The sequence below is a fragment of the Nerophis ophidion genome, linkage group LG14 (genome assembly GCF_033978795.1).
Source record: "Nerophis ophidion isolate RoL-2023_Sa linkage group LG14, RoL_Noph_v1.0, whole genome shotgun sequence".
NCBI lineage: Eukaryota > Metazoa > Chordata > Actinopteri > Syngnathiformes > Syngnathidae > Nerophis > Nerophis ophidion.
Genome location: NC_084624.1, coordinates 53112494 through 53140457, shown reverse-complemented (window position 1 = coordinate 53140457; position 27964 = coordinate 53112494). Strand labels below are relative to the sequence as shown.

Sequence of the window (27964 nt, the reverse complement as noted above, 5' to 3'; positions counted from 1 at the left end):
TTGGCATGTGTTGCAATGTTAATATTTCATCATTGATATATAAACTATCAGACTGTGTGGTGGCTAGTAGTGGCTTTCAGTAGGCCTTTAAGGTTCTACAGTATTTGAAGCATGTTGTCGCTTATCATGTCTTCATAGTTGTTCATTGTCCATGTTACTTCTGTGCAAAGCTCATGTTGCCATGGACTAAAGGAAGACTGGACGGGAACCACAGACTCCAAGCACCAGATGGGGGAAAGCCATCCTTTGGACTTTGTCGCCCCCTGCAGGAAGCCGACACACTGACACCCTTCTGTTCCTGCGTGTGCTGTTCAATCTGTTCTGCAGGCTTGTTAGACATTCACAAGTGAGTTTCAAAAGTTATTACATGTCAAGTGAAGATGGAGATGGGAAGATGTTTGGTAGCAGCCATGCTTTCAAAGGACGCAAGGAGGGAGAAGGTGATCATGCATTTTGTCCTTTTCCACTCCTGCCTTCCTTTCACCTCGTCTCCTCTTTTCACACACTCATGCATTCACACACCTTTGTGTTGACCTTATTTCTATATGGCTTGTACGTGTGTGTGTGTGTGTGTGTGTGTGTGTGTGTGTGTGTGTGTGTGTGTGTGTGTGTGTGTGTGTGTGTGTCACTCTTCTTGATGCCTTCTTTTGAGTTGTTGTCGTCTCCTCCATCCTTGCTGTCATCCATCTGAGGTGTTGCACATCTAGGATGCAAATGATGCTAACGATGTACGTGTAACATCGTCAAACACCTGCTGTAGTTGTCAATGTAAATATATAATCATGGGGGAAAAGGAAAATAGCATTTTAGCAGTATTTGCATTACAAACCACATGTTGTCCCTATAACTGTGCAATTTTAGTTATTATTTTGCTGGCGTATAGCGCCAAGATTTCGGCATGTAATGTGGTTGTTTTGATATATGTTTTAATATATATGTATGTGTAAGTTATATATGTATATATAATGTATATATGTATGTATGTATATATACTGTACATATATATAAATGTATGTATACATATACAATATATATATACATATATATGTATATATACACTGTATATGTATGTACATATATATATATGTGTGTGTGTGTTTGTGTGTATGTATATATGTATATGTGTGTATATACTGTATGTATATATACATATACAGTATATATATACATATATATACTGTATATGTATGTACATATATATATGTGTGTGTATGTGTTTATGTGTATGTATATATGTATTTGTGTGTATATATGTATATATACATAAACAGTATATATATACATATATATATACTGTATATGTATGTACATATATATATATATATATATATATATATGTGTGTTTGTGTGTATGTGTATATGTGTGTATATATGTATGTATATATATATGTATGTATATATATGTGTATTTGTACATATATGTATATATGTATGTGTAAATATATGTATATATATATGTGTGTATATATACATATATATATATATATATATATATGTATGTGTGTATACTTAATTTAACTACATTTTTATGATTAGGAATTACAGACAGAACCTTTTTTTTTCTTCTGTTGAGTACACACGCAGTCATTTTTTATAAGACATAATGTGCTGTTGTTACTGTACCAGTTGTGTGTGTGTGTGTGTGTGTGTGTGTGTGTGTGTGTGTGTGTGTGTGTGTGTGTGTGTGTGTGTGTGTGTGTGTGTGTGTGTGTGTGTGTGTGTGTAGTGTGTCCACGCTACATTGTACCTGCAGCCCCGCTGACTGCCTGCGTGCCTCTGACATGAACTTTCACTTTCACTTTCACTTTCCCCCAGTCACTTCATGTTGGTTTTTATCAGTTTGTTGTGCAGTTTTTTTGTCTCTCTTTGTGTCTTTTCCTTGTTTCCTCCAACTTATCGCCTTGTTTTTGGGGCCGACTGTTGTTGATTTTCTACACTGAAAGATGATTTAGAACAAACACACAAGTTGTGAAGTCACTTTTTTTCCCCCTGTGTAATCTTCCAGACGCTCCCGTGCAGCTACCTAGCACACACCTGTCTTCTGCTTGCAGCTACCTAGCATACACACACCTGTCTTCTGCTTGCAGCTACCTAGTATACACACACCTGTCTTCTGCTTGCAGCTACCTAGCATACACACACCTGTCTTCTGCTTGCAGCTACCTAGCACACACCTGTTTTCTGCTTGCAGCTACCTAGTATACACACACCTGTCTTCTGCTTGCAGCTACCTAGCATACACACACCTGTCTTCTGCTTGCAGCTACCTAGTATACACACACCTGTCTTCTGCTTGCAGCTACCTAGCATACACACACCTGTCTTCTGCTTGCAGCTACCTAGCACACACCTGTTTTCTGCTTGCAGCTACCTAGTATACACACACCTGTCTTCTGCTTGCAGCTACCTAGCATACACACACCTGTCTTCTGCTTGCAGTTATCTAGCATACACACACCTGTCTTCTGCTTGCTGCACTTAAAACACTCTGCTGTTGCTTGCTTGGTCCAGGGTGAAAGAGTTCATCTGGACTTTGATATGCACCGGACATGCGCTTGGAAGTCAACTCTGGCTCGGTTCAGTTGGCTTGAAACCAAAGACACGAACCAGTGTTACTGTTAGGATTTGATCAAGGAGTGCAGAGTTGGGAGGCGAGGTTGAATTACAAAAATTTAGCAATTTAATGAGTCCAAAAAGTTTAACCAAAGGCGATGGGGCAGAAGTGCACACCATGAAAAAACTAATATAAGAAGGTCTCTCATTGGTCAGCAGGGGAGATGACCAGGACGCCCTGAGCAAAAGCAAAGGCTCCAACAAAAAAATCCTCTTTAACTCAGGGGAGCTAGGGAGCAAACACAAGAAGTGAGGATTTGTAAGAGTAAGGAGAGACAACGTACAAGGCAAGACAAAGCGAATCAGGCATGTGCACGTGGGAGGTGCAGGAGACAATAACCGGCAGGGACCAGCTGACGGTGACGAGCTTAAATACTAGCGGGTAGCGATATGTTGCAGGTGTGCCTCACTGGTGACTAATTGACTGAAGAAAAAATTAACACAAAAAATAAAGAGAAGGCAGGGAAATGACAAAAACACAACAGTTACATTTAAAAGAGGGCATTACATTTTAGAATAGAATAGAAATGATTTTATTGATCCCTGGGGGGAATTCAACTGGGGCAAACGTACTCAACCTACAATTGATGAGCTCCAAGCTGAACAAAGATAAATCATTTTCCTTTGATTTCACTTCATCCCAAAATCTAAAAAAACCAGACAAACAAAAGAGTGTAGTGCTCTGTCCTTGTATTGCACTCCAGCATGTATTGTGGGAGGGTTGCGGCATGCGGATAGCGCCATACTGGAACCAGAAGCACTGATGTGCACCTGAGCTCTGACGTAAACATTCATTCTGGGAGAGCAGCTCGGCAGAACAAACCTTTCTGCCTTCCACTCTTCATACCGTATTTCCTTGAATTGCCGCCGGGGCGCTAATTAATTTAAATTAATTTAAAACCTCTTCTTGCTCCGGCGCTTACCAAAGGCATGCTGTAAATTTAGGCCTGCGCTTATAAATTTGAGTGTGATGTAAGGATACCATCATGAAAAGCACATTTAATTAAAAAATGTTTATTATGGTCTTACCTTTACTTATAAATGAAGTCCATGCGCAGCTCCTTCTGATCAAAAGCATCGATAACTTGTTTATAGAAGTCTTCCTTATCTTTCTTCAGTTTTAAAAGTCTCTCTGTCTCGATGGAGATCTTCCTTTATTACCTCCTGCTTCGATTGAAAGTCCAGTTTAGAAAACTGTTTTATTTTAGATATGTAATCCTCCATGTTAAAAGTGCAAGCGAGAGGAAAAAATAAACTCTTGCTGCTTGTTGTCACTTCTTCTGCAGCCGAGTAGTCGCAAGAAGGATCACTAGCGCCCTCTACCACCAGGAGGCGGGAGTCATTTATTGACTCCTATTTGACACACGCAGCTACGGTATATTAATAAAACATAGCTGCTTACTGTTCTTTTTAGCCTATTCAATAGCTTGGACCTTAAATCCTACTGAATAGCTCTTAATCTTCTTCCCTTTATGCGATTTCAAATGATTGAAATCAGCCTCCTCCATTTTGAAAATGATGACAGGTGAAGTGTCACTCGTGACGTGACGAGTTTGACCCGGCGGAAATTCTAGACATGCGCTAATAAAAATAATATTTTGCAAAACGAGTTTGACCCGGCAGTAATTCTAGGCAGGCGCATACTATACTGTATACCCGGCGGCAATTCAAGGAAATACGGTAGCCTAATTTTAGTTATCAACTGATGAATTGATGTAGTTTTAGTCAGCGAAAATTACAGTCAATTTAGTCGACTACAATATAAAGTATAAAAGATTTGGCCTCTTTGAAGTTTATTTGAAAGCACATTTATTTCGACTGCCTGCAAACTATTTGTTTCAAACAAAAGTGCAGTTTGTCATTTTTTTGCTGCATAGGTCAATGCCAACTAATATCTTTCAGGGGGGGTTTCCCCCCCCCCAATTTTTGAATGCAACATCAGTGGCAAAGCAAATGGGGTGGAAAGTTTCCGGTAAATTGCCGGAAATTTACCACGGGAAGTTAAACTCAGGAAGTTTGGAAATATTGACCATTTTTAGTGAGCAGGTTGTGTGTTGACTTTCTTTGTTGGTTAGAGTTCACTTGTACGCTGAGTCTGCGATGAGGTGGCGATTTGTCCAGGGTGTACTGCGCCTTCCGCCCGATTGTAGCTGAGATAGGCACCCCAAAGGGAATAAGCGGTAGAAAATGGATGGATGGATGTATGCTGAGTGGGAAAGTTGTTTGGATTGGCTCAAACAAACTCTGCTCTCCATTATTGCAAATAACATGCAAGCTTATTCAGTCTAAGTACTAATTTCGTCCACACGGGGGCGGCAGAACTGCAGGGAAAAAGTTGTCCAGTGTATTGAAGTGGGGCCAAAGATGCCAGGGGCCACAATCTTCTTGTTCAACTTCAACTTGGCCTGGGTGTCAAAGTTTGGTCATCCCTGCTGGAAATGAAAGAGTGATGCTATTAATGAGATTGTCAAGGACTGTTATTCATCCAATCTTGATGTGATAAAGATGTTTTTAAATAAATAACTTCCAGGGCACAGCTGACTGTTTAAAAGTACTTTTTGTAAAATATAAGATTGTAAAAATAGCATGATGTAAAAAATAATCGACACATTTAAAGGGGAACTGCACTTTTTTTAATTTTTTTGCCTATCCATCCATTTTTCTACCCTTTGTTTTTTCGAAAGTTTGGTCAAAGTAAGACGGGGGTCGGCAATTGTTGCAAATAGCGCCGCCCTACTGGCTCCTAAAAATCTATGACAATGGAAAAAATATTATTTTTGTTTTAATATTGTTTTTGTCAGAGAGCAAACATGACACAAACCTTCCTCCATCCATCCATTTTTTTTTTTACTGCTTGTCCCTTTTGGGGTTGCAGGGGGTGCTGGTGCCTATCTCTGCCGCATTCGAGCAGAAGGTGGGGTACACGCTGGACAAGTCGCCACCTCATCACAGGGCCAACACAGATAGACAACATTCACACACCAGGGACCATTTAGTGTGTAATTGTCAGAAATGCCACAGTTTCTATGAAACATGCGTCACTGATTCGAGTATTTGGCCAACACCGTTTTGTCCTACTAATTTCAGCGATCCTTGAACACACCGTAGTTTGTTTACATGTACAACTTTCTCCGACGCTGCCACAGAAAGACGTGTTTTATGCCACTCCTCGTTCGTCTCATTTTGTCCAACAAACGTTTTATGCTGTGCGTGAATGCACAAAGGTGAGCTTTGTTGATGTTATTGACTTGTTGGAGTGCTAATCAGACATATTTGGTCACTGCATGACTGCAAGCTAATCGATGCTAACATGCTATTTATGTACATATTGCATCATTATGCCTCATTTGTAGCTATATTTGAGCTCATTTAATTTTCACTTGAAATATAATATTACTTTATGTTTATGTTTACCAAACTTTGTTTAAAGGACAGCATTAGCTCCAATTGCGAAATAATTGTGCTTTGCTATTCCTGTCTGGACCATAGACAACAAATACTTGCTAGACAATTTGAAATGATTATTTTTACATAGTATTTCCTCCTTGAATGTGGCCCAACTTCTTTTTTTTTTTTTTCCAAACATGATGTCATCGTCCCCCCAGAAGGGAAAAGCGGTAGAAAATGAATGGATGATGTCAGTGCATAGCTCCAGTTATGGTAAAGGTTTACACCAAGGGCTTGCGCGAGTCCGCCATTTTAGTCCGACTTAGTGGTCAATCATCAATCAATCAATGTTTATTTATATAGCCCTAAATCACAAATGTCTCAAAGGGCTGCACAAACCACTACGACATCCTCGGAAGAACCCACATAAGGGCAAGGAAAACTCACACCCAGTGGGACGCCAGTGACAATGATGACTATGAGAACCTTGGAGAGGACCTCATATGTGGGCAACCCCCCCTAGGGGACCGAAAGCAATGGATGCCGAGCGGGTCTAACATGATACTGTGAAAGTTCAATCCATAGTGGCTCCAACACAGCCTCGAGAGTTCAGTTCAAAGTGGATCCAAGACAGCAGCGAGAGTCCCATCCACAGGAAACCATCCCGAGCGGAGTCGGATCAGCAGCATAGAGATGTCCCCAACCGATACACAGGCGAGCGGTCCATCCTGGGTCCCGACTCTGAACAGCCAGTACTTCATCCATGGCCATCGGACCGGACCCCCTCCACAAGGGAGGGGGGGACATAGGAGAAAAAGAAAAGAAACGGCAGATCAACTGGTCTAAAAAGAGAGTCTATTTAAAGGCTAGAGTATACAGATGAGTTTTAAGGTGAGACTTAAATGCTTCTACTGAGGTAGCATCTCGAACTGTTACCGGGAGGGCATTCCAGAGTACTGGAGCCCGAACGGAAAACGCTCTATAGCCCGCAGACTTTTTTTGGGCTTTAGGAATCACTAATAAGCCGGAGTCCTTTGGACGCAGATTTCTTGCCGGGACATATGGTACAATACAATCGGCAATATAGGATGGAGCTAGACCGTGTAGTATTTTATACGTAAGTAGTAAAACCTTAAAGTCACATCTTAAGTGCACAGGAAGCCAGTGCAGGTGAGCCAGTATAGGTATATATGTATGTATATATGTATATAAAGGTATATACAGTATAGGTATATATGTATGTATATATGTATATAAAGGTATATACAGTATAGGTATATATGTATGTATATATGTATATAAAGGTATATACAGTATAGGTATATATGTATGTATATATGTATATAAAGGTATATACAGTATAGGTATATATGTATGTATATATGTATATAAAGGTATAGACAGTACAGGCGTAATATGATCAAACTTTCTTGTTCTTGTCAAAAGTCTAGCAGCTGCATTTTGTACCAACTGTAATCGTTTAATGCTAGACATGGGGACAAGTCAACAAGTTCCTTCTTTTTATCCATCCTCTTGTTGTGGGGCAGACTGGCCCTCTAATACAAAGTGGCGATTTGGAGACACGTAAATGAAACGCGGCGTCCGTCAGGAGGCGTTTTGAGGATGACGCGTTAAACAAAAGTCTATGCAAAAGTTTGACCAAAGAAGCAGCATGACACGTCGTGTAGACCTCCAGGGAGTCTTTGAAATGTCAAATACAGATCATAACATGACCCCTTTAAAGGGTTTGTCATTTAAAAAGTGCTCCTCATTGAAAGTCAAGTCAATTAAAGTGCACCAGAGTTGACTTGCAGGCCGACCGAAGTTGTGATGATGGCGTCCACAAAGGTAGTGACGGAGCAAACGCTGCACGGTTGCTTTTAGCTGCAGCAGAGACCCCGCCTTCCGCTCTTCTCCGTGTGGTGTTTGTAACAAGTCTTCTTAGAGGACTTGTAGTTCCTCCATCTTGTCTCTTGTCCTCTTTCTGATCTCACCGCTGAACACTTTCAGCTCAGACAAATGTAAACATTTAAATTGTATTTCTGATCTCCTCACTGTGACCTGTTTTGTGTGTGCGTGTGTGTGTGTGTGTGTGTGTGTGTGTGTGTGTGTGTGTGTGTGTGTGTGTCACTGTTCCGTTGTGCCACCATGCTATGTGACTGCACTGCTGTATCAATAAAGTGGACTCAAAGGGCTCAGATCATGTCAGCTTGTCCTTATTCCTCCTCGTCGAAGCTATTGTCTGCGTGTTCACTTTCACTTTCAGCTTATTGCTGGGGTGTCCAAAGTGCGGCCCACCACACATTCTGGAAATGCTATTTAAAAATAAAAATAAAAACATTTAAAGAAGTGGAATGAGGTGGACATCGGGGGCGGTACCTCTGGATTGGCAGACCAGGGTGGTGGTTCCTCTCTTTAAGAAGGGGGACCGGAGGGTGTGTTCCAACTATGGTGGGATCACACTCCTCAGCCTTCCCGGTAAGGTTTATTCAGGTGTACTGGAGAGGAGGCTACACCAGATAGTCCAACCTCGGATTCAGGAGGAACAGTGTGGTTTTCGTCCTGGTCGTGGAACTGTGGACCAGCTCTGTACTCTGGGCAGGGTTCTTGAGGGTGCATGGGAGTTTGCCCAACCAGTCTACATGTGCTTTGTGGACTTGGAGAAGGCATTGGACCGTGTCCCTCGAGAAGTCCTGTGGGGAGTGCTCAGAGAGTATGGGGTATCGGACTGTCTTATTGTGGCGGTCCGCTCCCTGTATGATCAGTGTCAGAGCTTGGTCCGCATTGTGGCAGTAAGTCGGACACATTTCCAGTGAGGGTTGGACTCCGCCAAGGCTGTCCTTTGTCACCGATTCTGTTCATAACTTTTATGGACAGAATTTCTAGGCGCAGTCAAGGCGTTGAGGGGTTCTGGTTTGGTGACCGCAGGATTAGGTCTCTGCTTTTTGCAGATGATGTGGTCCTGATGGCTTCATCTGGCCAAGATCTTCAGCTCTCACTGGATCGTTTCGCAGCCGAGTGTGAAGCGACCGGAATGAGAATCAGCACCTCCAAGTCCGAGTCCATGGTTCTCGCCCGGAAAAGGGTGGAGTGCCATCTCCGGGTTGGGGAGGAGACCCTGCCCCAAGTGGAGGAGTTCAAGTACCTAGGAGTCTTGTTCACGAGTGGGGGAAGAGTGGATCGTGAGATCGACAGGCGGATCGGTGCGGCGTCTTCAGTAATGCGGAAGTTGTACCGATCCGTTGTGGTGAAGAAGGAGCTGAGCCGGAAGGTAAAGCTCTCAATTTACCGGTCGATCTACGTTCCCATCCTCACCTATGGTCATGAGCTTTGGGTCATGACCGAAAGGATAAGATCACGGGTACAAGCGGCCCAAATGAGTTTCCAGGTCTCTCCCTTAGAGATAGGGTGAGAAGCTCTGCCATCCGGGAGGAACTCAAAGTAAAGCCGCTGCTCCTCCACATGGAGAGGAGCCAGATGAGGTGGTTCGGGCATCTGGTCAGGATGCCACCCGAACGCCTCCCTAGGGAGGTGTTTAGGGCACGTCCAACCGGTAGGAGGCCACGGGGAAGACCCAGGACACGTTGGGAAGACTATGTCTCCCGGCTGGCCTGGGAACGCCTCGGGATCCCCCGGGAAGAGCTAGACGAAGTGGCTGGGGAGAGGGAAGTCTGGGTTTCTCTGCTTAGGCTGTTGCCCCCGCGACCCGACCTCGGATAAGCGGAAGATGATGGATGGATGGATGGATGGAATGAGGTGAAATCTAACAAGTAAAAGTTGCAATGTTGACACAAAGCTGTCATGCAGGCTGTTTTTTTTTATTATTATTGTTTTTCCATTGCTCAAACAAACAAAAAAAAATTAATGCTATAATCAATTATTTTCAAGGCTTCAATTACTTCAAAAACTTTACTTTCAAATGTTTTATGTGCAAAAAAATATTGCATATATTGTGTGGTTGCCGTGTAAAAACATCTAAATGTTATTTACAAAAGACCATAAAACAAAACAAAATAATAGTTTAAATGTAAAATCCTGCGATGAGCTGGCGACTTGTCCAGGGTGTAAACTGCCTTCCGGCCGATTGTAGCTTAGATAGGCGCCAGCGCCCCCCGCGACCCCAAAAAGGGAATAAGCGGTAAAAAATGGATGGATGGATGTAAAATCGACAGATATATCTGAAGTTGATCTCGTAACTTAAGTGTTGAAAGTAAATATATATATATACATATATATATATATAAAATGTATGTATGTATATATATATATATATATACATACATTATATAAAAATGTATCACTTTATGAGTGGGGAACCTTTTGGATCCCAAAGATATTTAGTGGGATTTTATTTATCTTTACACTGTGATTTCTCCAAAAAAATAATAGTGAATTAAAATTAATGGTGTCCTGCATTATTGGTCTTTTATGGTTTTAATGACTAAAAACTGCATATTTCAGTTTTACTATAAAAACAAATTTATCTTTGATTTTTTTAGTTCATATCAACCTTAAGTTGATATAGAGATGTACTGTAAGCGTTAAATAATTGAAAAAAAATAATAATGTGACTTATTTTTAACATTTTAATGACTGAGACCCTCTATGGTCCACGGGACCCCTAAAAGTAAAAAAAAATCCATATATTTTCTTATGGTTTGAACATGAAAAATCTCAAAATGGCCCCCGCATGCTTTAATTTTTCAATTTATGGCCCTCAGTGGAAAAATTTTGGACACCCCTGGCTTATTGAGAACGTGCATACGATACAAGAACCGCATCACGTATTTCCAGTTGTTTCATTACAGCACATCTGAAAAGGAGTAGGAAGAAACAGAGCTTATTTATTTAATCCTACACCTTTTCATACCACAGCAATGTTTCCACATGTCCTTCTTCTCTCCAACACAACAGTGCATTAATAAATAATATACCATAGTAAGTAAACACATTGTCAGAATCAGAATCATCTTTATTGTCATTACGCAGGGTAACGAGATGGAGGCCATTCCATACAGTGCAATGTGTATAAAATATAGAAGTATTAGAAATATAGAAATATTATACATAAATAATATTTAACTTACAAAAAAAATCATGTATAAATTATGATTGTATTATATTTTTTTTATCAGTGGAAAGGCTGGTTGGAAGTGTATTATTTAATGTTAAAACATGTTAAAGGTCAGTGAGTTAACTCTTCAAAAAGTATATTTGAGTTTACATCTTGTGTTCCATCTTGTTATCGTGCACATTTAAGAAGAGCTCTCATCTGCCAGGTAAGAGTCGATCAATGACACATTTTTGAATGTTTTCTGTTGTCTCATCATTTTTATTATTACCTTAGCAAACAAAGTTCTGCTCAAATGAGCCGTTTTTATTGTATTTTTGCTGACTTTGGCTGAGGACAAAAAGGAACATGTTACTTCTTCTGCTGGTCCATGATTTAATACATGCTTTATATTTTTTATTTTTCACAAAACAAGATATGGTTTGGAAAAATAACTTCTAATAAGTTAAATGACTTCTTGCATTACATGAATAAATATGTACTTTATGTGCATATGTGTGTATATATATATATATATATATATATATATATATATATATATATATATATATACGTATATACATATATATATGTACAGTATATAGTACATGGTAGCATAGTACTGTATGTGTGTACGTATGCATGTATATATATATATATACATACACTTATACGCACAAGTATATATGTATGTATGTGTATATATATATATACATACACAGTATATAAAGTATAGTACATAGTAGCATTGTACTGTATGTATGTATGTGATTACATACATACACATGCACAAGTATAGATATATATGTATATATATGTGTGTGTGTATATATATATATACATATATTTATGCATATATATATATATACAGTATATAAAACAGCATAGTACTGTATGTATGTGTATATATATATACATATATATACACATGCGCAAAAGTATAAATATATATGTTTGTATGTATATATGTATGTATGTATATATATATATACATTGTATATAGAGCATAGTACAAAGTAGCATAGTACTGTGTGTGTGTGTGTATGTATGTCTGTATATATACATATATATACATACGTACAGGTATAAATATATATGTATGTGTGTGTATGTATATATATATATAAATATATATATATATACATACACAGTACATAGAGCATAGTACATAGTAGCATAGTACTGTATGTGTGTATGTATGTGTATATATACATACATAAATATGCACAAGTATAAATATAAATATGTATGTATATATATGTGTGTATGTATATATATATACGTATATTTATGCATATATATATACAGTATATAGAGCATAGTACATAGTAGCATAGTCCTGTATGTGTGTATATATACATACGCAAAAGTATAAATATATGTATTTATATATATATATATATATATATATATCTGTATGTATATATGTGTGTGTATGTAAATATATATATATGTATATGTATGCATATAGATATATATATATATATATATATATATATATATATATATACAGTATATAGAGCATAGTACATAGTAGCATATTCCTGTATGTTTATATATATATATATGCATACATACATACATACGCAAAAGTATAAATATATGTATATATTTGTGTATATATATATATATATATATATATATATATATATATATCTGTGTGTATATATATATGTGTGTGTATATACCAGGGGAGTGGACTCGAGTCACATGACTTGGACTCGAGTCAGACTGGAGTCATGAAGTTGATGACTTTAGACTCGACTTGACAAAATGTAAAAAGACTTGCAACTCGACTTAGACTTTAACATCCATGACTTGTGACTTGACTTGGACTTGAGCCTTTTGACTTGACATGACTTGCTACTTTCCCCAAAACCCAACGATTAAAAAGTTATTCAGGAGCGCGTGTGCGCGTGTCTGTCAGCGTGCGCACTACCTGTCAATATAACAGCCAATCAAATTACACCTACGTTATTTTCGTCACAAAGCATTCAGCCAATAAAAATTACAGGAAAACCAACGAAGAAGAGTTCCCAAACAACCCCGCCATTGAGGAAATATGATGCCAAAAATAGTTTCGTTCGGGGATTAAAAATACGACTTGGTCAACAAAAAACGAATTCCAGTATGCAAAACATGCGGTTCGAAGATTACAGACGGAGACGCCACAACTTCCAACTTCGTTTGACATTTGCAAAAAGAACGGTAAGTTTTTAATGTAAGCTAACGTTTATTGGCTGAGTAACGTAACTTTTATTTGTTGTGTAGTTAAATCAGTGAGGCTGTAAACTCACTGCTAACGTTAGAACCATAGACATCTTACAATGGTACGCAGCGTCGAGCGCTAATGTCTACTCGCGCTAACGAGACGCGGGGCCGCCATCTTGGAGTGGTGATGCGCTCCACTCAGTGCAATTCATTTGGCAGGAACAATGAACTGTCAACGCATTTAATTAATTTTACCTCACTGAATACCACTCATTTTCACGCGCTTTTTCGTCATACGTGTCGCTATGATAAAGGACACTTGTTTTGGTGTGTTCATAGTTTGCTTAACAGTAATAGAATATTCTTATATGCTATAAATGACCAGACGTCCCAGATCAAAACTGGGAATATAATCCCAGAGAAGGGGAAAAAAACGGTCAGCTATTTTTAAATTGAAAAAACAATATGATTAGGTTATATATACATGTGTATATCCTACATAAATAATGTATGAATACATTAGATATCTATATATCTTATAGACTGTATCTCTGTTGCTGCAACAGCAGAGAGTTTATTCTGTCTGGACACTTTCTATTGATATTTTCTATTACATTCTTCCCTTAAATAATAATGTTTACAGTGATTGTTTTATATGTATTTTTATGTATGTTGCTTTGGATAATAGTCTCTGCCAAATACTTAAACATCTACAGCAGGGGTGTCAAACTCAAATACAGAGTGGGCCAAAATTTTAAACTGAACAAAGCCGCGGGCCAAGGTTGAACAAATTAATCTTTTAATAGGGACCCAAACAAGTTTGCATTAAATATTGAACAAGCAAGGCTTATATAACTTTAGTGACGTGTAAAATCCAGTTTCAAATAATAATAATAATTTAAAAAAATATCAATGGCATATCAAATAAAATTAAAAAAAAATGTTATGCCTTTTTTTCTATTTGCAATCTTCTGAGGTAAATATCAAATTTTTTCCACAGGCTAATAATACATTTGAAAATAAAATAACAATAATGAATGAACCAAACATTCAAGCTTTGAAGTAGCAAGAGAAAATGCATGAATAAAACGTTAATTATTGGTCAGTTTGCTGGAAGTTTCCCTGAAGAGTTAGTGCTGCAAGGGGGTCTGGGTATTTGTTCTGTTGTGTTACGGTGCGGATGTTCACCCGAAATGTGTTTGTCATTCTTGTTTGGTGTGGGTTCACAGTGTGGTGCATATTTGTAACAGTGCTAAAGTTGTTTATACGGCCACCCTCAGTGTGACCTGTATGGCTGTTGACCAAGTATGCCTTGCATTCGCTTGTGCGTGTGTGTGTGTAAAAGCCACAAATATTATGTGACACGCTGTTAGTATGGAGGAAAAGCGGACGTGACGACAGGTTGTAGAGAACGCTAAAGGCAGTGCCTTAAATGCACGCCCCTGATATTGTCCAGGTGGAAATCGGGAGAATGGTTGCCCCGGGAGATTTTCAGGAGGTGCACTGAACTTCGGGAGTCTACCGGGAAAATTGGGACGGTTGGCAAGTATGCATTTTAGCGGTGAATGCGGTGTTACAGCGGCACCGACGCTGTATAACACCGGCGGGCCAGCTCTAATGCTAAATTGATATTACCTCAAGGGCCAAATTAAATAACATGGTGGGCCAGATTTGGCCCACGGGCCAGAGTTTGACACCCATGATCTACAGTATAATCACTTGAAAGTCTTTATATCAGCTAAAACCACCAATCTGTTTCACTGGATTCAGAATAAAACCAAAGTATGTCTTACCCAACAATGTTAGTATTTGAATATTGTTACTTGAAGACTTATTCCTGGTTACAATTATACTGTTAAGAGAGTATTGTCTTATGTTTTGCCTAAAATGAGAATGCATCATAATCAGTGGCGGCTGGGGAATTTTGTTTTAGGTGGGGCTGAAAGTTTGTAAACCAAATACCTGTAGGGGCGGGTTCATCCTCCCCTAGAAGATTTCTTTGTGATTTTCACATACAAATATTGAAGATCTTTGCTCCTTCTCAACTCTGTGATGATATTCTTTTCAAAAAATACAACCAATAGTACGTTAATTTTAAATCTTACTTATGTAAAATAATCCCCCGATTCCTATTTTCAGCAGTCCGCTCATTTGAGCAGGAAATCGCTGAACACAATCCTGACATCTTTGTTTTCTACCTGTCAGTTTAGGCTGCTCGCCGGCACCTCGTCACCTCTTCAAGATGGCGGCCAAATTGCTCGTGTAATAGCAGCCAATGCTGCGTTTACTTATAAGATGTCTATGGCTGTAACGTCATTGCAAACACGTCAATCTGTTGCGTTCACTGCAGTTCACTACTTTATTCATACTTTTTGTCAAGTGATTTTTTTTAAGCAGGGTTGCATGAGGTACCTACACATAATGTAACGTTGGTGAATGCATCACACACAGTAACGCAACGTTGGACGGCGGTCAGCAGCACCGCGTAATTTAGCCACCTACAAAAAGACAAACATAGACAAATAAAGGTCAGTTAGAATGTATACTATATTAGGAATATGTGTACATATTGCATAGGGCCCTGACATCTAAAAAGTACGACTCTGTTCATGGTTATGTTTATGTATTTATGTTTTTCATGTGTATGCAAACATAAACACACATACAGTATGGAGATGAGATCAATGAGATAAGGTAAGATAGAAACTGCTGTGGAACTAGTTACAATGCAAAATGCCATGGAAATACAATGTTAACTTACACGTTTGTGCAAATAAGTACAGTTGCACTTGTTTTTTTCTTGTTTATTCTGTAAAGGAATGAGTTAAATGTTTAAAATGACTGGTTAATAGTTTTTTCCTGCAGTTTCAAATGCACTTGTTTTAATAAATGCATACAGCATTTTAAAAGCATACACAATCTGTGTAAATATATTAGTCTGGGGTTAAAAGGACTTGAAATGACTCAAAATGCAGGACTTGGGACTTGACTTGAGACTTGCCTGTCTTGACTCGAGACTTGACTTGAGACTTGAGGGCAAAGACTTGAGACTTACTTGTGATTTGCAAAACAATGACTTGGTCCCACCTCTGGTTGCAGCCCTAGTATGTATATGTATATATACATACATACACACATACAGTACTATGCTCTATGTACTGTATATAGTATATACTATATACAGTATACTGTATATAGTATATACAGTATATAGAGCAGGGGTGCCCACACTTTTTCTGCAGGCGAGCTACTTTTCAATTGACCAACTCGAAGGGATCTACCTCATTTATGTATATCATTTATATTTATTTATTTATGAAAGAGACATTTTTGTAAACAAGTTAAATGTGTTTAATGATAATACAAGCATGTGTAACACATATAGATGTCTTTTTTTCACGAAGACAAGAATATAAGTTGGTGTATTACCTGATTCTGATGACTTGCATTGATTGGAATCAGACAGTAATGATGATAACGCCCACATTTTCAAATGGAGGAGAAAAAAAGTTGTCCTTTCTGTACAATACCACATGAAAGTGGTTGGTTTTTGGCATCTAATTCATCCAGCTTCCATACACTTTACAAGAAAAACATTGGCGGCAAATTCCGTAGCTTGCTTGATTGACATTCACGGCACCCGAGGGTCTTGTGAGATGACGCTGGCTGCTGCCAGTTCATTATTAGGAAAAAATGACAGAGAGGAAGGCGAGAAACACTTTTTATTTCAACAGACTTTCGCGCCGTCCCTTCCGTCAAAACTCTAAAGGCCGACTGCACATTTCCTATCTTCACAATAAAAGCCCTGCTTCATGCTGCCTGCGCTAACAAAATAAGAGTCTCGGAAAGCTGGCGTGCACAAGTGATGTGCACGCCAGCTTTCTGAGGGATCGCTGCAACAACTAATCGTTTAAAATCGATTATAAAAATATTTGGCGATTAATTTAGTCATCGATTAGTTGGATGTATGCAATGCGCATGCGCGGACGCTTTATTTTATATATATATTTTTTTCCCCTAGTCCTTTATTTATAAACTGCAACGTTTACACACAGCTGAGAAACAAGAATCAAAATAAGTACAAAAACAGTACAAAACAGCGCCAGAGTGGCGCTGAGGCTACATGTCATGAGGTGGCAGTCAGCCAGCCAATGATGTGTCATGTGCAGCTCACGTGACTACGCCGTCTCCTTTGTGGAAACGCTCGAAAATTGGCGGAGGGAAACAGTAAAATTGTACCGAAAGAAATGACGAGAAAAACTAGCTAATTCGAATCTTTTTGAAAACATTAAAAAAATAATTTATGTAACATCTTTAGTCATTTTTCCTGATTAAGATTAATTTTAGAATTTTGATGACATGTTTTAAAGAGGTTAAAATCCAATCCTTGTTAGAATATTCAACAAATTGGACCAAGCTATATTTCTAACGAAGACAAATCATTATTTCTTCTAGATTATCCAGAACAAATTTTTTTTTAAAGAAATTCAAAAGACTTTGAAATAAGATTTACCTTTGATTCTACAGATTTTCTAGATTTGCCAGAATATATATATTTTTAATTTTAATCATAATAATTTTAAAGAAATATCACAATCAAAATGAAATCTTGTTCCCATAGGCACCATATACTGTTAATAACGTTTAGACAAAAGTGTATATTATATATACTATTATATATATATAGTATTTATATAGGTGTGTGTGTGTGTGTGTGTGTGTGTGTGTGTGTGTGTGTGTGTATTTTGGGTATATGCATGTGAGTATGTATGTGATTATGTGTGTATATGTATCTATGTATATATATATATATATATGTATATGGATAGTATATATGTGTGTACATATATGTGTGTGTTGTGTATATAAGTGTGTGTGCATATGTATATATGTAAGTGTGTGTGAATTTAAATGTATTATGTATAGATAATATATAGCATCTATGCAGCAACCACTGAATTGAATTATATTATATGTATTATTGTATTATATATTGTGTATATATATATTGTATATGTATAGGGGTGGTACCTAATAAGTTTACTTCTTCCCACTCCCTTTTGAGCCAATCTTGACATCTACAAAATATTAGTCACATGTAATGTTTTCAATGTAAGTGTAAAAATAATGTATATATATATATTTCTCTTGTATTTTATGTCATTCTTTTGTTTTGTTTGCATGGCTCAAAATTCATTCATTCATTTCACAAATATTCTTTGTCAAAAAAACAGAAGCTAAAATCAATAATTAAATTCATATTTATTTATTATTCTTTACAATAAAAAAATTAATTTATTTGAACATTGATTTAAATTGTCAGGAAAGAAGAGGAAGGAATTTAAAAGGTAAAAAGGTATATGTGTTTAAAAATCCTAAAATCATTTTTAAGGTTGTATTTTTTTCTCTAAAATTGTCCTTCTGAAAGTTATAGGAAGCAAAGTAAAAAAATGTATTTAAACAAATGAAGACCAAGTCTTTAAAATATTTTCTATTTGAGTTTTGTCCCTCTTAGAATTAAAAATGTTGAGCAAAGCGAGACCAGCTTGCTAGTAAATAAATACAATTTAAAAAATAGAGGCAGCTCACTGGTAAGTGCTGGTATTTGAGCTATTTTTAGAACAGGCCAGCGGGCGACTCATCTGGTCCTTACGGGCTACCTGGTGTTGGTGACCCCTGCTCTAGACCATTCTAACCTTGTTCTTTTCTGTTTAGTTTCAACTATGGCATTCCTTTACCTTTTCTATATTTCAATCTCATTTCTTTTAGATAGTTTCTGACAGTTTGGTCACAGATAATTTGTGCTCCATTTGGTTTGCTGTGCTTTTTCTGTTTTTTTAAGACATGTTGCTTCAACTTCTCCGTCTGTACACTGTGATGTTTACCTTGGTCTACAAGTATGCTCGCCTTCTACAACATTCCCATTCCGTTTGTGCTTGGTCCAGATTTTAGAGCTGACTGTCATCAACCAACGTATTTTTGCAACTTCATGTGATGATTTATCTTCCTGGATAAATGTGATAATCCTCTCCTCCATGTCGAGTGACATCATTTGTGTTGATTCATGTCAACTCACCCCGCTGCAATGTCACATTGAGATTGTGACGAAGCCCAAGATGCAAAGAAGGCGGCAGGCATTGTGCAGGAAATCTTTAAATAATCTTTAAAAATTAAAAAAACACAAACCAGGAACTAGGAACAGCCAAACTGGAAAACGGGAAACAGGATCCAGCAACAAAAAGACAGCACGCTGCAAACAGCTACAGGTTCTACCAAAAGCATTAATGACAATAATCCAGCTCTGACTTGAGGACAAAGCAGGTTCAAAATAGGAACGGGCTGATTGACGCCAGGTGTGGCCAGGTACCACCCAGCCGCAACTGAGGGAAAACAGGGCTCAGGGAGAAAAGCAGGAAATGACCAAATTAAAGGGCTGACAGGAAACAAAGACATACACAGAGGAAAAACTAAAACAAAACCAAACTGTCAGGGACAAGCCTGACATGCAAAAGCTCTGGAAGGTGTGAACACTCCTTTTTTTCACTGATGTCTAATGAACCAATTTAATCTGATGCAGGTGTTACTTTTGGAAATGAAAATCTACAGAAGAGTGATACACATCTATGTATGTACAGTATGTTAGATCCACTATGGACTGGACTGGACTCTCACACTATTATGTTAGATCCACTATGGACTGGACTCTCACACTTTTATGTTAGATCCACTATGGACTGGACTCTCACACTTTTATGTTAGATCCACTATGGACTGGACTCTCACTATTATGTTAGATCCACTATGGACTGGACTCTCACTATTATGTTAGATCCACTATGGACTGGACTCTCACTATTATGTTAGATCCACTATGGACTGGACTCTCACACTATTATGTAGATCCACTATGGACTGGACTCTCACTATTATGTTAGATCCACTATGGACTGGACTCTCACTATTATGTTAGATCCACTATAGACTGGACTCTCACACTATTATGTTAGATCCACTATGGACTGGACTCTCACTATTATGTTAGATCCACTATGGACTGGACTATCACACTAATATGTTAGATCCACTATGGACTGGACTCTCACACTATTATGTTAGATCCACTATGGACTGGACTCTCACACTATTAGATCCACTATGGACTGGACTATCACACTATTATGTTAGATCCACTATGGACTGGACTCTCACACTATTATGTTAGATCCACTATGGACTGGACTATCACACTAATATGTTAGATCCACTATGGACTGGACTCTCACACTATTATATTAGATCCACTATGGACTGGACTCTCACACTAATATGTTAGATCCACTATGGACTGGACTCTCACACTATTATGTTAGATCCACTATGGACTGGACTCTCACTATTATGTTAGATCCACTATAGACTGGACTCTCACACTATTATGTTAGATCCACTATGGACTGGACTCTCACTATTATGTTAGATCCACTATGGACTGGACTCTCACACTATTATTATATATCCACTATGGACTGGACTATCACACTAATATGTTAGATCCACTATGGACTGGACTCTCACACTATTATGTTAGATCCACTATGGACTGGACTCTCACACTATTAGATCCACTATGGACTGGACTATCACACTATTATGTTAGATCCACTATGGACTGGACTCTCACACTATTATGTTAGATCCACTATGGACTGGACTATCACACTAATATGTTAGATCCACTATGGACTGGACTCTCACACTAATATGTTAGATCCACTATGGACTGGACTCTCACACTATTATGTTAGATCCACAATGGACTGGACTCTCACCATTATGTTAGATCCACTATGGACTAGACTCTCATACTATTATGTTAGATCCACTATGGACTGGACTCTCACACTATTATGTTAGATCCACTATGGACTGGACTATCACAATATTATGTTAGATCCACTATGGACCGTACTCTCACACTATTATGTTAGATCCACTATGGACTGGACTCTGACTATTATGTGAGATCCACTATGGACTGGACTCTCACACTATTATGTTAGATCCACAATGGACTGGACTCTCACCATTATGTTAGATCCACTATGGACTAGACTCTAACACTATTATGTTAGATCCACTATTGACTGGACTCTCTCACTATTATGTTAGATCCACTATGGACTGGACTCTCACACTATTATGTTAGATCCACTATGGACTGGACTCTCACTATTATGTTAGATCCACTATTGACTGGACTATCACACTATTATGTTAGATCCACTATGGACTGTACTCTCACACTATTATGTCAGATCCACTATGGACTGGACTCTCACACTATTATGTTAGATCCACTATGGACTGGACTCTGACTATTATGTTAGATCCACTATGGACTGGACTCTCACACTATTATGTTAGATCCACAATGGACTGGACTCTCACCATTATGTTAGATCCACTATGGACTAGACTCTCACACTATTATGTTAGATCCACTATGGACTGGACTCACACTATTATGTTAGATCCACTATGGACTGGACTCTCACCATTATTCTAGATCCACTATGGACTGGACTCTCACTATTATGTTAGATCCACTATGGAATGGACTCTCACACTATTATGTTAGATCCACTATGGACTGGACTCTCACACTATTATGTTAGATCCACTATGGACTGGACTCTCTCACTATTATGTTAGATCCACTATGGACTGGACTCTCACTATTATGTTAGATCCACTATGGAATGGACTCTCACACTATTATGTTAGATCCACTATGGACTGGACTCTCACACTATTATGTTAGATCCACTATGGACTGGACTCTCACCATTATGTTAGATCCACTATGGACTGGACTCTCACACTATTATGTTAGATCCACTATGGACTGGACTCTCACACTATTATGTTAGATCCAGCATGGTAACGCCAACAATCTGTTTTGACTCCCGATAGAAATATTTCTGTGTAACTTTACAAATACAGGATTAGAATTGGGTTGTGTATCAGTCATGGCGAGTGGGAGGGGCCTACAGTAATTTCACCCAGACTGCAGTACCATTTATGGCCACATTACTACATATGGCTCCTTTAATGCTGTTCACTGACTGTCCACTGGAGGTCGCTGTTGGGCTTGAAGCCACATTGTTGCCTGCTTGGCCTTCAGGCCCTGGAAGTAGTGATGGACGTCTATGTGTGTGTTTGGAGGACATTACTGGTTGGACACACACACACACACACACACACACACACACACACACACACACACACACACAAACAGAAGAGCAAAATCCACCCCTGAATATTCATGTGAGTGGTGATGGCGGTGGTGTCGGGGCGTGTGTGCGAGGCCTCGCCGCTGCCCGAGCAGACGGCAAATGTTCATTCAATTACACGGCAGCTGTTCCTCGCTGCCCGCCGGCCTCCGTGTTTGCAGTGGAGCAGCGATCTTCTATTAGCTGAGCTGCCATTAACGCGCATTGCCAGGCGTGGCCAGCAGGACCCGCAGCCTTTTTGCTGGCTTCGGGTGCAAGAATGTGCCTTATTTGTCTTTTTGGCTCGCTGCTGATTTAACAACCTTTGTTTTGGCCCATTACTCCATTTAATAGTTACACTGCTTGCAAGTGAGATGTGCAAATGAGCTGCTACACTTCATCCTGACATGCTACACACATACACACACACACACACACACACACACAGATGGGTGTATGGATTTGCACATGTAAAGCAGCAATGTGAAAAATGTGATGGCGTGCAAAGATGTCAATGCACTCACATCCACAAGATAAAAGTGTGTGTGTGTGTGTGTGTGTGTGTGTGTGTGTGTGTGTGTGTGTGTGTGTGTGTGTGTGTGTGTGTGTGTGTGTGTGTGTGTGTTCTTATATTTCTACCCGTCTTGAGACATGAAGAAGAAAAAGTAGCTTCCATATGAGGAGGCGTGAACAAGTTAGGACAGGGGTGTCCAAACTTTTTCCACTAAGGGACCCAAAATGAAAAATCAAAGCAAGCCGGGGCCATTTTGATATTTTTGTGTTAAAAATCCAATACAATATATGTATAAAAAATATACATTTGGGCCTCCACTCAGGCTTGGGGTCCCTAAAGGGTTTTGGTAAAAAAAAAAAAAAAAAAAAATGTGTCATTATTCAGTATTATTATTTTTATTATTATTCAAGGTTTAAATCTCTAGATCAACATTAGGTCTATCTGTCAATATAACATTTTTAAAGATTTAATTTGAATGCTCTTTTTGTCTTTTTATGGGAAAAAACACTAAATATGTAATATTTTCACCCAGTCAAATTTTTAAGTGTAATAGTTTAGAACAGGGGTGCCCACACTTTTTCTGCAGGCGAGCTACTTTTCAATTGACCAACTCGAGGGGATCTACCTCATTTATATATATCATTTATATTTATTTATTTATGAAAGAGACATTTTTGTAAACAAGTTAAATGTGTTTAATGATAATACAAGCATGTGTAACACATATAGATGTCTTTCTTTCACAAAGACAAGAATATAAGTTGGTGTATTACCTGATTCTGATGACTTGCATTGATTGGAATTAGACAGTAATGATGATAACGCCCACATTTTCAAATGGAGGAGAAAAAAAGTTGTCCTTTCTGTACAATACCACATGAAAGTGGTTGGTTTTTGGCATCTAATTCATCCAGCTTCCATACACTTTACAAGAAAAACATTGGCGGCAAATTCCGTAGCTTGCTTGATTGACATTCACGGCACCCGAGGGTCTTGTGAGATGACGCTGGCTGCTGCCAGTTCATTATTAGGAAAAAATGACAGAGAGGAAGGCGAGAAACACTTTTTATTTCAACAGACTTTCGCGCCGTCCCTTCCTTCAAAACTCTAAAGGCCGACTGCACATTTCCTATCTTCACAATAAAAGCCCTGCTTCATGCTGCCTGCGCTAACAAAATAAGAGTCTCGGAAAGCTGGCGTGCACAAGTGATGTGCACGCCAGCTTTCTGAGGGATCGCTTGTGCACGCCAGTTTTCCGAGACTCTGTATTTAGTTAGCGCAGGCAGCATGAAGCAGGGCTTTTATTGTGAAGATAGGAAATGAGCAGTCGGCCTTTAGAGTTTTGACGGAAGGTACGGCGCGAGAGTCTGTTGAAATAAAAAGTGTTTCTCGCCTTCCTCTCGGTCATATTTTCATAATAATGATCTTGCAGCAGCCAGCGTCATCTCACAAGACCCTCCGGTACCGTGAATGTCATTTAAGTGACGTCTTGGTGAAGATTGATGATCACTCATTTTTAGGTCTATTTTTTTTAAAAGCCTGGCTGGAGATCGACCGACACACCCCCCGCGGTCGACTGGTAGCTCGCGATCGACGTAATGGGCACCCCTGGTTTAGATCATATAATAATTGGAGTCTTAGAAAGGTCAATAACTCATAACAACATTGATTTTAATTCATTATTATTATTTTTTTTTAGCAATGACACTTAAAAACTTTTTTTTCTTACATATTTGAAATTACACAACAATTATTGGGGATCCAAAATGGTCCTACTCATTAAAGTGTTAAAAAATAAATTATACATTTTATTAACTGTTTACTTTTAACACAATAACCTCCAGATCGACTTCAGATTATAAGTTTTATTGTTTTTTATGTTTGTTTTAAGCCCTTTTTAAAACAAATTTAAAAAAAAATCACCTTACTTTTTTACATAGCACACACAAATTAGGCAACATTTTCCCCAAAGAATATCTCAAAGTGGAATATTTAATGTGACGTTATCCTTGAATAGGTCAATAACTCATAATGTCATTGATTTTGATTCATTATTATTTTTTAAAGACGGAAACAGCCTGCATGGCAGATTTGTGTTATTAGAGTCAACATTGCAGCATTTTCTTGTTATATTTCACCTGTTGGCTTTTTTATAACAATTTTTATGTTTTTTGTTTTTTTTTATAGTATTTTTACAATGTGCCGTGGGGCCGTTAAAAAATTACCTGTGGGCCGCACTTTGGAAATCCCTGAGATAGGACATAAATCATGGTCCCTATACTGAAGACAATGTCTCATTTGCACCCCTGGTGGTGAAATCTATCAAAATTAGGGTGGTCCCAAAAAGGAGGGATTTTTCAAATGGACTCCGTTGCAAGTCTTGTGTATTCTTTGTAACTTGTTTGTGTGTGCTATGTCTATTGAGATTTTTTTTTTTCCTGGTCTCAGTCTGAAACCCTTGCCAGGGAGTCCAGCCTTAGACTAAATATTATTTTACTCATTCAACCAATGTTTACCTGTTATTTACCTTTATATTGATTGATTGATTGATTGATTGATTGATTGATTGATTGATTGATACCTTTATTAGTAGATTGCACAGTACAGTACATATTCCGTACAATTGACACTAAATGGTGACACCCCAATAAGTTTTTCAACTTGTTTAAGTCGGGGTCCACATTAATCAATTTATGGTATTTCATCAGCGGTCCTGTTCCGTCTCCCTGAAATGTTTGTCTGGTCTTGAGTGGGACTGTGCTGAAAACTGTGTGTCAGTTTTAAAAGTGCTCCCCCTCTGGTCAACATATGAAATAACAAGTGTGCGTCAAAATTTGAAGGGCTACCCCTCTGGTCAACATATGAAATAACAAGTGTGCGTCAAAATTTGAAGGGCTACCCCTCTGGTCAACATATGAAATAACAAGTGTGTGTCAAAATTTGAAGTGCTCCCCCTCTGGCCAACATATGTTATAACAAGTGGGTGTAAGAAATTGAAATATGCCCCCTTTGGCCAAAAATGTATTTTAAAAAAAAAAGACATCCATATGTATATAGAGACATAATGTAATAACTTGACGTAAATAATGAAGATTAAAAACCAATTAAAAACAAAAATTCTAAATTAACTAGAAGCAGTCTTTTTCTCACAATGTGTCGACTCTTATTATAAAATTGGGAACAATTTCTCATATTCTTTCTACTTCTGTAATATGGAAATATTTTCTCGTAAAATTTTTACTTTTTTATGTAAAATTATTCCTTTTTACTGAATTATGGTGAATTTAGTCATATACACTTCTGACTTGTTTCACAATATTGCCAATTGTGTGGTTGTTCTTGTAAAAAAAGTGACATTTTTGGAGTAAAATGACGACTTTTGTCAAAATTCCGATTATTACTATAATATTGCCAACATTTAAAAGTTTTCTTATAAAATTGTGACTTTTGTGGAGTAAAATTACAACTCTTTTCATAAAATTGCCAAAATGTTAAGCTTTTCTTGTCAAATTGCGACTGTTATTGAGTCAAATTCCAGCTTTTATCATAATATTGCACAAATGCTCCGTTTTTTATATTTTTATATTTGCATAGTTTGTTTATATAATTAATCTGGTAAATACACATTTTTATATATCTAGAAAGGGTGGTCCTAAAGAGGTAGGCATTTTTCAGAGGTCTCAAGAAGGTAAGAAATACACTGTGTGTGTGTGTGTGTGTGTGTGTGTGTGTGTGTGTGTGTGTGTGTGTGTGTGTGTGTGTGTGTGTGTGTGTGCGTGCGTGTGTGTGTGTGTGTGTGTAAGTGCATGTGTGTGTGTGTGTGTAAGTGCATGTGTGTGTGTGTGTGTGTGTGTGTGTGTGTGTGTGTGTGTGTGTGTGTGTGTAAGTGCATGTGTGTGTGAGTGTGTGTGTGTAAGTGCATGTGTGTGTGTGTGTGTGTGTGTGTGTGTGTGTGTGTGTGTGTGTGTGTGTGTGTAAGTGCATGTGTGTGTGTGTGTGTGTAAGTGCATGTGTGTGTGAGTGTGTGTGTGTGTAAGTGCATGTGTGTGTGTGTGTGTGTGTGTGTGTGTGTGTGTGTGTGTGTGTGTGTGTGTGTGTGCTCCACCCCACCTCCTGTCTCGACTCAGGCTGAGCTCCATCAGTACCGCTCGCTGGCAGAGGGTGATGAGGAGGAGGATGGAGGCAGAACGCAATCTGTCCTGTGTGTGTGTGTGTGTGTGTGTGTGTGTGTGTGTGTGTGTGTGTGTGTGTGTGTGTGTGTGTGTGTGTGTGTGTGCGCGTGTGTGTGTATGATTCACGTTTGCTCTCCCCACGAAAGAAAAGATGAGCTCACGAGAGAAAGCAGAGATGAAGATAGTTTTGCAACATGAAACGAAGTCGTAGTTATGATGATGTCACCTGTCCAAATACTTTTGAAAATGGAGGTTTAATCCTAATTAGATATTCGATTCGCAAACAAATTTAAAGAATCTCTCCACAGCTCACTCAAACTCAAACTCAATTTATGCTTACACGTGGAAATAATAATAATACAAATAATAAAAAGGCAAACAAAGCACAAAATAGTCCCACAAGTATATACATTAGAAATACATTCGATTATTTACATTAGGTTGTTTACAATCTGGGGAGATGGGATGTGAATGTAGGAGGTTGAAGTTGCCTGGAGGTGTTCTGGTGCATGTACAGTAGATGGCAGTATTGTCCTGTTTAAGAGTGTCACATGCTGTTTACGGCAGACGAACTGCCTTACAGTAGAGTGGTAGACGTAAACGTGACTGCTGTTGTTGTGTGTTGTTTTACCGCGCTGGGAGGATGTTAATGAAACTGCCTAACAATAAACCCGCATAAGAAACCAAAAACTTAGCCCTCGATCATTCTACAGTTTGGCAAACACGTCACTCAGGTCCTTATGGA

The 27964-nt window shown here is 38.4% G+C and overlaps 1 protein-coding gene across 4 annotated transcripts in view; it reads left to right on the top strand.

The window, feature by feature from the left end:
* The window catches only part of pde1cb (phosphodiesterase 1C, calmodulin-dependent b), a 316561-nt gene extending 308363 nt beyond the window's left edge, over positions 1–8198 (top strand). For all 4 annotated transcript variants that reach the window (XM_061921038.1, XM_061921040.1, XM_061921039.1 and 1 more), the window contains one exon: positions 171–8198. In XM_061921038.1, the coding sequence (XP_061777022.1) occupies positions 171–190 (20 nt within the window). In that variant the 3' untranslated portion in view covers positions 191–8198. The remainder of the gene's footprint in view (positions 1–170) is intronic.
* Positions 8199–27964: the final 19766 nt, after the last annotated feature.